At 42.6% G+C, this 12904-nt stretch overlaps 1 protein-coding gene across 1 annotated transcript in view; it reads right to left on the bottom strand.

Annotated features, from left to right (window-relative positions):
* Positions 1-1257: 1257 nt before the first annotated feature.
* LOC118823793 (neuronal PAS domain-containing protein 3) overlaps positions 1258-12904 on the bottom strand; it is a 280083-nt gene continuing 268436 nt past the window's right edge. Inside the window, exons 10-12 of the mRNA XM_036593608.1 lie at positions 7703-7850; positions 7213-7328; positions 1258-5826 (exon numbers count right to left, since the gene is read on the bottom strand). Of these exons, the coding sequence (XP_036449501.1) occupies positions 4373-5826; positions 7213-7328; positions 7703-7850 (1718 nt within the window). The 3' untranslated portion in view covers positions 1258-4372. The remainder of the gene's footprint in view (positions 5827-7212; positions 7329-7702; positions 7851-12904) is intronic.

Below are 12904 nucleotides of genomic sequence, written 5' to 3'. Positions count from 1 at the left end.
TAATTTCAAACGGAGAACTGTAATTTGTGTAAAGGTATATTAGATACAAATATAAAGGTATAGTAATTATAAGATAGGAGGTGTCTACGTATGAGAGCATGTGCTCCTCTCTCATGCATACTTTAGGTGCTGTGTACCTATAGATGAGTGCAGATCTAATGAGCTGCTATCTAAACTCACACGATGATTCCCAATAAGGACAGTATGGGGAGATGGACAGCTCATGGTCATTAGGGAGGTTTCAGGTCTAGGCTTTTTTCCCTGCCTCCCTCTCTTGTGATCTATCATTCATGGCCTTCATTTAAAATTGCGTGAAATATTTAAAGTTGGCTGGAGTTTTTCACTGGGCTTCGGCTGTGACCTCCCCTCAGCGCCTGTGGTCAGAAGGGAGGGAGTTGAGGAGACCTCAGTGAAAGAGGGAGGAAGGAGGAGAGGACTGATCGAAGGAGAGAGAGAGAGAGTGAGAAAGAGAGAGTGAGAAAAGGAGAAACAGTGACAGAGTTCCTCAGCTTTGAAAGCCGCAGCTCGATGTTTAAAGCAGTGCAACAGTAGCAGTGTTGTCCAGACACCCAGCTGTTGCTGAAATCAATCATCCAAATGACAGCAACACTGCAAATGATCTGCGAGTTTTAGTCTCTCAGAGTAACCTGTCAGCACATTGCTGAAAAAGTTCTAAAATAAAACACTGTTAAAATGAGTCATTTTTTTCCCCGTTTATTCAGCTTTGCCGTTGGAGTTACAGTGAGATCAGTATGGCAGATGACACGGATAGCACAGTCTAGATTACCCGCTAATTGAAAAACCCTATGAGGACATTGCGAGGTATGATAGAGCATCAAATATACCCGTGAGCTCCTGTTCAATGAAAAAAGAAATGCACTCAACTACCACTAAACATCATGTCTGACAGAGAGGGCCAGGCATACGAGTGCGCTGGATTGCCACAGACCCAAAAAAGGAGAGGAAGCAGTCAGGTGTGTGGAAGCACTTGGACTGCATGCTGTGTGTGTATGTGCGTGTGTGTGGAGAATGAACACGTCAGGATGAGAGAGAGAGACTATTGGTCTCATCAGTTCCCTCCTGAGTCGTAAAACCAACTATGACACCAACAAAGAACATATTGACTGCTTATCTGAAAGTAAGTCCAGAAAAAAAAAAAAACACACGGGAAATAAAGACGAATAGAAATAAAGAACGTCACTGATGTGTGGCATTCACTTAGGATGACCTGAATGGAAAAGAAATGATGCCAGATAGTAACAAATCCAAGAGAAGTTTATTATGAATATGGCACCTGTAAGATGGTAAAAAACTGTGTTACATAAAGACAACCATGTATGACATGTTTGCTTAAACTGATGAAAACCTACAAAAGTATAAAATAACCCTGTTGTAAAATGAAGTATGTACATTTCAGAATTGCAGCATTATTCATGGTAAATGAAAAAAAAAAGATGTTTTTCAAAAAATAAGCCAGGCACTCAGTTAGCTTCAGTTAGTTATGTTTCCTTTTTTTTGGAAAAAACAAAAAAAACAAACATAAAATAAAAATGTACCATAGTTTTCTCTTTTTAATATTTTAATTTGTTTGTATTTAGAATTTATAACACTGTTAACATTGATACTAAGAGAATCCCTTTCTCCCGTATTCATCTACTTGGCACCAAGTTCCTCATAAAAGAATCTGTATAATTGTACAAGAAATAGTTAAAAACACAGACACAGTTTTCACAGGTAATGAAGTGATTTTTCATATTGTAATTTTTAAACACTATTTATCTGACAGCAGCTGAGATTAGTTTTAGATTAAATCACCAGCAATCATTTTGACACAACACAGAAACATTGAGACAGCTCGCCCGGCTGTTCAGTTTGTAACATATGGGTGTATTTCCTGGTCCACAGTGTCTGTTTTTGAGCTGCCCCCTCCCCAGCACAGCTTGGCGCTGCAATGTAGAAAACGCTAAACTCTACGTTTCCCGCTGACCTCCAGTGGTGACGCCAAGCTCTCCTGCAACTGCTCCAACAGCAAGCCCCGCTACCGTTTTTAAAAACACTGATATCATGACCTGGGTTAGAGTAACAACACATCTGCACAGAAACCACAGACACGAGTTTCCTGATGTACGGGAGTAGCCCGATTCAGTAAAAAGACAAAAGGCTCCCCCTTTCCTTTGCTGGACAGACTAAAAAACACTAAACGCTGACAAAGCTGCTGGACCGAAGAAAATCAAGTAAACCAAACAATCAACTTAGTAAACATGCAGTTCCAAAACACCTATAAAAATAGATTTTATAGTGCGAAATTTTTTTTCTTTTCATCTCTTTAGAAATCTTTAAAATTGTTTATTGTCCTGAAATACTACCATGATCTTTTTTTATTGTCCTGTGAGTTGCAGGGTCCTTGAAGTCAACAGGTTTGGTGGAAACCAATGAAATACACCCAATGCACACGAGAAGCACAAGGGACTCTGGGAGTGTTTCACAACTTCGGCCTTTGAGGTTCCAGTTTAGACGTTAGGTCTAAATGCTACTTCAGTTTTTATCCTCATCAGTTTGGAGCTGGAAACTGCAATCCCAGAATTCCTCAGTGGCAAAAAATGGCTCCTTAAACCTTTGAGCTAGTTAAGAGTCTTTTATCTCTGAGAGAAAGAGAGAGGTCTGTAGACTACACGACAGCAAAGCAATAGCAGGAACAGAAAAGTAATACAGACAAAAGGAAGCAGCAAAAAGGTGACACTACATTGGAAGGCCACCACACAAAATCCACTAACCTCCACTGGTTCACTAAGACTGTAGGGGGGGAGGAGAGGGAGAACTAGCGTTCCCCCGTCCAAGCCCACACTAGCACAGAGAGGACAAAGGACGAAACAGCTACATCAGCTCGGCATATACTGCATATAGTAACACACACTGAAATTGCTATGGAGACTGACAGCCAATGACACTTACACATTGTACACGTTTACGGTTATCACGCTTGGTAATAGATGACTTGATGGACGGCTGCCAAAACATGAAGTGACAGTTTCTTCCTTTTATTACTTTACTTTCTTTTTTTTCAAACGACAATTCACAGTGTTTTAACACCAAACTGTGACAATTTTTTTGGCAACAGTGGAAAAAAATTAGGAATGTGATTTCTCAAAACACATTTTTGATTGAAAATGCATGTCCATATTACAATCTCCTTGATATGTGGTTTCCAGAGTTCATGAAGGATGTAGGGAAACTGATTTTGGGAGACTGATAGGAAAAGGTACTAGGCTTCCAATGTTAAGAGGGAGAAAGGAAAAAAAACTCTGACGGAAGAGTTAGAGTTTCACATTCATCTTCAAGTTTACAACGCAAAAATTAGCCTCAGTTACACTGAGAGAAGTGATTCACTTAAAAAGTACAAACAGAATCAACCTGCTCCAAATCGCTTTCCTGACTCAATTAGATTGAGTCACTGCCAGACCATTCTCCACTCTCTGTGGGGGGTGAACGCAAGAAAAATAAACTCGTCTGTTAGAGGTTTGACTTTTCAGTAGAAAATCTCTCAAGCCTTCATTCATGCTGAGCTCTGGAACAGTACCTACATCAGCCAGCTGAGTGAGGGTTAGTTGATGTTAGCACCATGGAACTGCAAAAAGAAGATGAAGAAACTGGAGGAATCTCACACTGACCTGTTCCAAAGTCCTGGGAGTTTATAGTAACATTCTGTTCACAGGTCAATACCCGGCTGAAATTGCTTTTTTTAAATGCATGGTTTGTAAGTTAAATCTGAGCTATAAAAAAAACGAAGAAAAGCATTATTTCTAAAATACTATTCCCTCGTTAAGAAAGAACCCTAAAACCCTTTCAACTACATCAAACAGGGTAACATCCTTTTGTCTGCGCCAACCTTGATCACATCAAGATATTGATAAAAACAAGAACAGTTTCTTTTCATGTCAATCTCCTTTTTGAATTGCCTTTAAATATACAAGACATCCTGGTAAGGATGTAACATAAGGAAGTCAAAAAGTATGCCTTGTTTCACCACAGAGAAACCACACAACACAGGATGGCGAGTTCTCTGTGGCTCAAAGGAGCTCTCCAAAATAGAGACGAGTCTGTTTAGTTTGTTTAGAAGAGATGTCATTGACAACTAGGGAAAAAGAGAGAGAAAGAGGAAGAAGAGGATGCAGAAGAAAAAGAAAGACAGAGAGATAGAAAGACACAGGAAGAAAAAAAACATTTGTTTCAATTACACAAGCGCGATTGCTTGAAATTCAAAGTGCTAGAACATTTCATTTTTTCCCCCCCAACTTGAAACACAGTCTTATGCCTCTAAAAGAGTCCTTTTGAACACAGTTGAACACAGTAATATGGTCTTGGAGTTTTGCATTCAGTCCTCTTTGCGCTCCAGAGTCTGCGTGGAGTGGATGCCATTGCTGTATACAGGGAAGGGCAAAGTGGAGAAGAGTCCCTCGGCTGTGGTGAAGACATTGGCGGCGGGCATCTGTGTGAGTCCGGCTCCGCTGACCGCGCCTCCGAACGGTCCGGACATGTTGAGCCGGTGCACGTGGTGGTACAGCATCTCCATGGGCGTCTTGGGGTCGATGCCGAAGCTGGGCCCGTTGATGTCCACGAAGTTGACGGCTGCGGCGGCGTGGGCATTGGGCAACAGGTTGCCCTGCATGGCCAGCGTGACGTCAGCTGGTGCGTAGCGGATGGTACCAGTGGTGTAGACACGTGGGGCAGCTGCTGTGCTGGTGGCCGTGACCCGGTGCACCAGAGGAAGCACCATGTTCCCTGCCTGCTGCAGCCGCTGCAGGGCCTCCAGGTCACTGCTGTAGAGCAGGGAACCCTGCGAGGTGGGCGTGCCCTGCTGCTTGTCCCGTGGTGAGGCAGAGAGAGGGGGGGAGAGGGGGTCGGTGGTTGCAGAGTTGGATGGGGGTGGAGCCAGGCTTGCAGAAGCTGAGCTAGAAGCTGAATTGGGGGCACTGTTGCTGTTGTTGCTGCTACTGCTACTGCTATTGGTGAAGTTAGGCTTCCGGCTGCCTGCTCCACCCTCAGTGCCGGGCGGAGTGAGGACTGAGTCTGGGATGGCCACCTGAAGGCCGGTGTGTTGGGGGGATGGGAAGGTTTCGTGGGTGGCCGGGGGCTTGGTCATGCTGTACGGCGACTCATTGCGGGAAATCTCGCGGTTGGGTGGGTAGTTCCAGATGCTGCTGTCGTTGTCAAAGTTGATGGGCTCAGCCATCTCTGTCTTGATCTTTAGCACGGAAGCAGTGGCGGGGGAGGGTGGTGGAAGCAAGGGGGGCTGCTCACCCAAAGCAGGGTCTAGGCTACCGGGGCTCGGGGTGGCGGCAGCTGGGGGTGAAAGCCGCAGCCGTTGGCGACTGCCCTCCCACTTTTGCTGCTTTTTCCTCCTCTTCTTCCTTCTCTGGTGTTTGCTCACTGCTGGGCCACTCAACTCTCCACCACTGTTGCAATCCTTCATGCCAGCCTCATCTTCATCTTCCTCTTCCTCATCGTCGTCCTCTTCCTCTTCAGAGGAGGACGAGAGAGAGTCCCGGAGCTCTGCCCCCTCTCCGTCACCGTATCGCTCAACTTTGATGCGCAGACCACCTAGCTGGGCCAGCCGCCCATCTTTACGCTCAGGTTCGCAGTCGGACGGCTCCAGGCTGTCCTCGCTGTCCTGGCTCTCGGGGTTACTGGAACTGTCGCCCTCTTCCTGCCGCCTCATCTCCTGTTCTGATTGCCGACCCGCGTGCTTCTTGCTGTCCGACTCTGGGTCCTCACTGTGCTCTGAAGACTGATTTCCCTTCCCATCTGACTTGGAGTTATCATTGTCTTCTGGGAGGAAAGGAGAAAGGGAGTGGGGTGTTGAGAAATCATCACGATCATAGAAGAGGATTACAAGAGGATTAACTGTCTTGTAAAGTAACAGTTTCTCTCTATCTTAAAGTCACAGTAAAGTCACAACCTGTTTTTTATCATACATAATGTGTATTTATGACATTCTACAATTTATCTTTATATCATAATATAAAAAACTGAACAGCAGTTATGCAGTTGCATATTTCATTGCATAACAAGTCACACTATGAATTACATCTATTCAGTTTGCACTCGATACACCTGTTGAGAGAGGACACTGTGCTGCCCTGTGCTTTGTTTTAATGTCAAGAAATGGCAAAACTGCAGAAAATAAAATGTATATTGGAAACTCTGATTATGCCATTGTAAACACCTGATGTGCAAACTGCTTCCTATGTTACAGAAACTACAGAAATACACTGTAGTTTATGAATAAGTAAATTATTATCCAGCAGCTGAGTTCTTGAAAGTTTGACAACCTTCATCACGTTTACGTGTATATTAATTATTCCCCAAAAGAATATTTCTTACATCCTAATTCCATCTGTTTTTAATGCATCAAGTGCTCAGCCTCATCATTGTTTTGGTCACATGAGGAAGAAGAGAAAGATGTTGGGAGAAATAGACGGAGTCAGTGAATGAGAGACAGAAATAGAGAGGAAGTAGAACAGAAAGGAGGGGAGGGAGGGAGAGAGGAAGGGAGGGCACAATGTAGTCCAGCTACAGCTGGCACAGACTGTAACCTTTGTGCTCAAGGCTGGCAAAGGGCTGACCGTGCAGAGGTTTCAGTGGACAGTACCCTGGCAGCTTCCCCAGTCTGTCAATCAGTCTCATCCTCTCACTGCCCCAGACCATCTCTGGTATCACACTCAATCTTCTGCTGCAATGCATAATTAATATCTCCAAGCGACTGCCCAGGCTTAATTGTCTATTTTAACCAGGTTTAGCGGGATTTCGTGTTTCCAGTGCAGCAGAGAGGATTGTGGGAAATGTACAAGCATGTAAGGGTGTAAACTGTGGCCCACACTGCGGCTCCTCAAGCTTTTACCTGAGACTACATGTATTATAAACTCAATTTGTGTTTGAATTTTTATACTCTATTCAGTTATATTAAAGCATAGTTGGTCAATCAGCTTCAGCTGTGTGGACACAAGCACCTGAGCACTAATCCCTTATTTACATAAGATGAGTAACATCCAAAATACTATCCAAAACAGTGTTTGACATGCTATCAGTACGATTTGGAAATGCTCATTTTTTTAATCTAATTTGAATGTACCCAACTCCATTGCATGTTATAATATTTTTATGTATTTGTATGATCTGGACCAGTACAACGTCCTGGAAACAAAGATACTGTACCAGAGTTCTCCTTAGAGTCGGACTCTGAGTCAGACGTTTCTGAAGACTCTGAGGCTTTCTCTGGCAGGTTTGGAAGCTGTGCGATGTCCATGGGCGTGTCTTTGTATTCTGGATTACTGACCACACAAAAAAAAGACAGAAATAGATGAGATGGGTAAGTCATTCACAGGGCTAAAAGAAAGCTGTTTCCAGCAGCCTGTTGAAAGGAACATGAAATAGCCTCCACTACACTCACTGCTCCTGAACATCTCAAACATCCTGATTGATCCAGTGCTCCCCAAAGCCCACACCTCTCTAATGATCTCAGGCTAAGGCTCTGCTCGGGCCCACAGAGGGAGAGGAAATTAAACGGAGGCTTACAGAGATCTATCTATTTGGCCGTTTCAGTCTTGCAGTCACAAATGAGAAATCCTCTACCTTTCTGATGGGCATTGACAAATAAGCGTCAAAGCGATTTGGGATTACACTTAACTGAAAGAGCCCTGTTTACCTAAGCACATAGTTGACCCAGATGATGTTCTTCTCGTTGGCATTCTTGGCATTGATGGCGATGGTGGCACTGGACTGGATCCAGATATAGCCTCCATTCTTCTGGATCCAGCGGTAGTATTTGGTCACACACTGGCCCTTGTTCATCACTATAGTGAGATGAGAAAAAAGAAATTAAAGCATTACTACTTGACTGCAGATTAACAACGCCTTGTTAACATGCTCAACATTTATAGGTGGTGACTTCATATGTACAATTGATTATCCTCTGGTTGGCTTTAAAATAACAGCCAACATTATCTAATTTCAGAGTATCAAGATTAGCTCTGTTGCTTCTGTTATTTGCACGTAAAGAGCAGTGGATAAGACTGCAGTACCCATTTTAGCCCAGCAGAGTGCGCTGTGACCGCTTGTAGTGTCTCCTATGCTGTGTCCTTGTCTGAAGCTGTTCAAGTAAGACACTGTGGCAGTTGGCTGCAATAAATTTGGCCAAATTAAGCACTAAATGGTTATCTCAACCAATATGTATTTGCATTAATCATTTCTCTGTAAAGCCAAAATGTTGAGAATCTGAACAAAGTCGTAAATTTATGTTCTTAGTTTAATTGCAGCCACAAATAGTGCTTTCCATAAAAAAGAGCTCCTTGAGGAGAATGATTTATACAAAAAGAAGACCAGTAATTAAAACTATTAGGGACTAATAACATTGTTTAATAAGCCATCCCGAGGCGATAATAATTGACTTTAGCTCATTGACTGCTTTCTTTGCCAGTAAATGTAAAACTAACAAATAACTGCAGAAAATTGAGACAAAATATGTTGTTTTTCTGACTTGTTCGCTGCACCCGGTGGGCATACCCTTGCTCTAACCTTCACCATTTCCACACTATACACACAGTGGTATGGAATACTGAAAGCCAATGCAGTAGTCTCAGAGGAGATAAACTAAACCTTGTTCTCCATTTTGGGCAACAAAATCTCCATCACATGTGAAAAGTAGTTAAAAGTTTAATTAGAGAGATTAACCTTAGGTTCTTAGAAGCTGCTTATTAAAGTTCAGATATTTGTGCAAAAAAGCAAAAAACTAACTAGGGTCTGGGAAGGAATCTGTTCTGATGTTGAAAGTCTTATTGGAGCTACTTTGTATGTACAGTTGTAAAACAGCAAGATACTGATGCACCAATACAGTGTCAAAAACCAGTGCTTGCTCCATTTAAAACGGATTCTGTACAGATTCCAGGCCCATTCTCTGCTTGTTTAAAACCTAATGAGCTGGGCTCATCTGCATTGCCATCAATACGCTGCACCCCTGGCTCTGCCTGGCGTCACTGTTGTGCAGGTGAGCCTTATTTTTTAACCCCTTTCACTTACACTGCCATTAAATCAATCAGGACCTGCTTGCGCTATTGATTTAGTGGTAATGAAGCTGCCCCTTTGCGTGCTTTCTCTCTCTCCCTCTCTCTCTTTTTTCCGTGCTGAAGTCGTCAGCAGCCTTTGGAGGCATTAAAAGGAATACGGCATCTTTAATCTGGCTGCTCTCTCCTGAAGCCTCGGGCTAGCCTGCAGGACGAGCTCTCTCTCCCTCTCCATCTCTCTCTCTACGCCAGGCCTCTGTCCTTCAGTTCCGTTTAATCACTTGGATCCCTTCCATAATAGCAGCTACCTTTCAGATACCCTTTACCCAATGTGTCCCCCACTTGCAGCAGGAGAGGTAGGGGGAGTCACCGTCATATAAAAGTAAGTAATTTACACCCGTGAAATTGCTTTATGGAAAAGTCCTTGCAGTCCATTGGGGTATTATCGTAAAGACAAGCCTTTTATGAATGAGAGAGAAGGCACGGGGAAAAGATTCTTGACTGTAAGCAGATCTCCTTTTACTGGACTGGGCTGGGCAGAGGGGCGGACAGTGCTGTAATGTTTTGTATTGTTTAGTGTTGTGCTGTAAAAGGCCCTTGGGTGACCTCACCTCTAGAGAAATGACTATATAAGAACGTGTTCTCAAAGCAGAAATGGACAATGACCATGTGAGCATTAGGGCTGGGCATTGTTCAAAATTTTACCAATATTGACATTTTGACTTTGATACCAATACAGTGTGTGTGTGTGTGTACGAAACATTTTAGTATGAACACCTGTATACCTAAAAATCTAAAAATTCATGCAATTATCTAATTAGCTAGTGCACAAAATAATGCTGATATGGTCCAGCAGCTTCAGGTAATGTTTACATCAACCATCAGAATGAGGAAAAAAATGTGTTCTCAGTAATTTTGACTGTGGCATGATCGTTAAAGTATTTCTGTAACTGCTGATTTTAACACACTACAGTCTCTAAAGTTTATTCAGAACAGTGCAATAAAGAAAAAACATCCAGTGAGCAGCAGTTCTGCGGACAGAAATGCCTTGTTGATGAGAGAGGTCAACGGAGAATGGCCAGACTGTTTCAAGCTGACAGAAAGGCTATGGTAACTCAGATAACCACTCTGTACAATTGTGATGAACACAAAAGCAAATCAGAATACAGAAGACAACATCCATTTCCACTTCTTTCAACCAAGAACAGAAAGCTGAGGCTGCAGTGGGCACAGGCACACCAAAACTGGACAATTGAAGATGTAGGAAAGACTTAGCCTGATCTGATGAATCGTAATTGCTGCTGAGGCACACAGATGGTATAGTCAGAATTTGGGACCAACAGCATGAATCCATGGACCCAACCTGCCTTGTGTCAACAGTCCAGGCTGGTGGCTGTGTCATAAAGCAAAAGTCGTCTCAAACTGGTTTCATGAACATGACGAGTTTAATGTTCTTTAGTGGCCTTCACAGTCACCAGATCTGAATCCAATAGATCACCTTTGGGATGTGGTAGAACATCGGATTCACAGCGTAAAAGTGCACCCGAAAAATCTGCAGGAATTGCATGATGCAGTCATGTGAACATGGACCAGAATCTCTAAGTAATATTTCCAATATCTTTTGGAATCCATGCCACAAAGAACTGAGGCTGTTTTAAGAGCAATGTGAGGCCCTACCCAGTATTAGTACAGTGTTCCTAATAAAGTGCTTGGTGAGTGTATATCTAAAACATCTCTACATCTATAGTTAAAAAAGCAGTGTCACTAAAAGAAAAGTATCTGATACTTTCTGCTTTTTTTTCAATAGGTTAAAAAAAGTCTATTGTAAAAGTTCCTGTCCCAGCAGTGTGGGGTTTTGAAGGCTGTGTATGGGGGTTTTCAGATACTGATATTCGTTTTAGTTTAACTGGCCCGCTGACTATGTTTATATATGCTCACTCTATTCAACAGTTGAGGAAAATCTTTGTTTACATGCTCACTACAAGTAATCTGATCCAAAATGATGTGCATGCGTGGAGTACCACTTAGAGTAACTGTTACCATGACGGCCAACATCACGTGAGGTCCAGTCAGCATGAGTTTTCAGCTGGCGCGCTTGTGTTTTTAATTGCTTTAAAATATGTGAGTCTCAGAAAAATGGACATCACATGTACTTATTAAGGAAGCGGCAAGAGGAAGACAGCATGTTCTGAGACACATAAGCTGGACGCCCGCCCCACCGCCGTCTTTTAAAGCTCAGAGCATAAGCTCCGTCTCTTTTGCAGACCAGTTTCTGCTCCCGCCATGTTGAACGTTATAAACTTTTGCTAAGATGCGACACACATGCGCAGAACGTACTTACACGTTCTGATTGGAAATGTAATCGAATACAGGCGTTTAGATGGCTATTATTCATTTATTTAACAGATTATTTACAGGATCACCCACTTCGTTCAATCGGTTAGAAATTGTATTCCGAATGGCCTCAATAGGACAAGACTATTCCGATTGAAGTGTACACATGGACGTATTCTATTCCAATTGAGCTATTAGTCGGATTAATAACGGTTTATTAGGCTACATGTAAACGTGGCTACTGATGCTGATAAGACTGACTCAGATGACCACTCTGTACAACTGTGGTGAGCAGAAAGGGCAACTCAGAATGCAGAATGTCGATCCTTGAGGTGCTTGGGCTACAACAAAAGAAGGTCCTTATGATCATCTGAAATCTGTTCTGTTGAGAGAAATTTGTGCCCTTTAATTAAATCTTATCTTAAAAACCTTTGAATTAACTCATCTTCTAATACATCCCAAGTGTCTAACCTGATAGACTACCAATTTTTGCAGACATTAAATGCTTTTCTTTACAGCTGTGTAAATTTGATAAAAATGGAAATTGATATAAAGTCAGCTGTGTGTAGCAGGTGTGTGTGAGTGTTTTTCTGTGGTGCTGGAGTCTGTCTTTAAGCTCAATAAGCAGTGAAGGGAGTCTTTCATTAAAGTCAGTTTGAACTAGTCTACAGAGAGCAGCTCTATGAGTCTGCCTTCAGGCACACAGCTCCACTCTCCTGGGGTTTCTCTACACTTTTCTGAGCCATCTTTTCCCACCCCCCTCTGTCTTCTCTCTCTCTCTCTCTTGGCTGGTGAAAAACACACACACACACACACACACACACACACACTCATATGCGCACACACACAGACCATTTACACAGTGCATATGACGTGTAGCTGTGTAGCGGAACGTCTTTTGTTAATTTACGGCATGTTCCTCCTGTTCCGTGGCTGAGGTGAGGTCAGCTCTGTCACATTACATTTCTGCAGATAGAAAACATCTGCTCACATCAAACGCCTTTAAGAGGAGCTGCTGTTTGCACACCAGTCCAAGCACATCTAGCCACATTCGTTTTGTAATGGGAAGTCATGTAGAACAAGCACAACGAGTGGCAAGCTAACACAAGAGGATGTAATACGTTTAAACTGAGTGATGCAGTAAATGACAAAGCATTTTATCACTGAGGCCAATGTGATGCACTGGTAATTAACAATCTATAAGTGTACAAAACACATGAAAATAAATCTAGATATAAATCTATATTACAAGTATCACTTTGAGATTTTCCGAGTTGGGGTGCATTTGTCTTCAGTGTAGATTCAGAAGACAGTTTGAAAATGGATGGAAATTAGACAAGAAAAGGAGAAGAACAGATGCTTTAATGTGCTGAATGGCCTGGAACAAGCATAAATATCAGATTTGTTGAGCTTGTGACAGTGTTGGCTGAAACCATGTTAGGAAGGTTTAAGTTATATGGTTGTTGCTGTTTTTTCCAACTACTTAATATAAGTGTTTGCTTTCCCTACCATCG

The sequence above is a fragment of the Colossoma macropomum genome, unplaced genomic scaffold (genome assembly GCF_904425465.1).
Source record: "Colossoma macropomum unplaced genomic scaffold, Colossoma_macropomum, whole genome shotgun sequence".
NCBI lineage: Eukaryota > Metazoa > Chordata > Actinopteri > Characiformes > Serrasalmidae > Colossoma > Colossoma macropomum.
The sequence above is the reverse complement of the archived record's forward strand: the minus strand, read 5'-3'. Positions and strand labels throughout refer to the sequence as shown.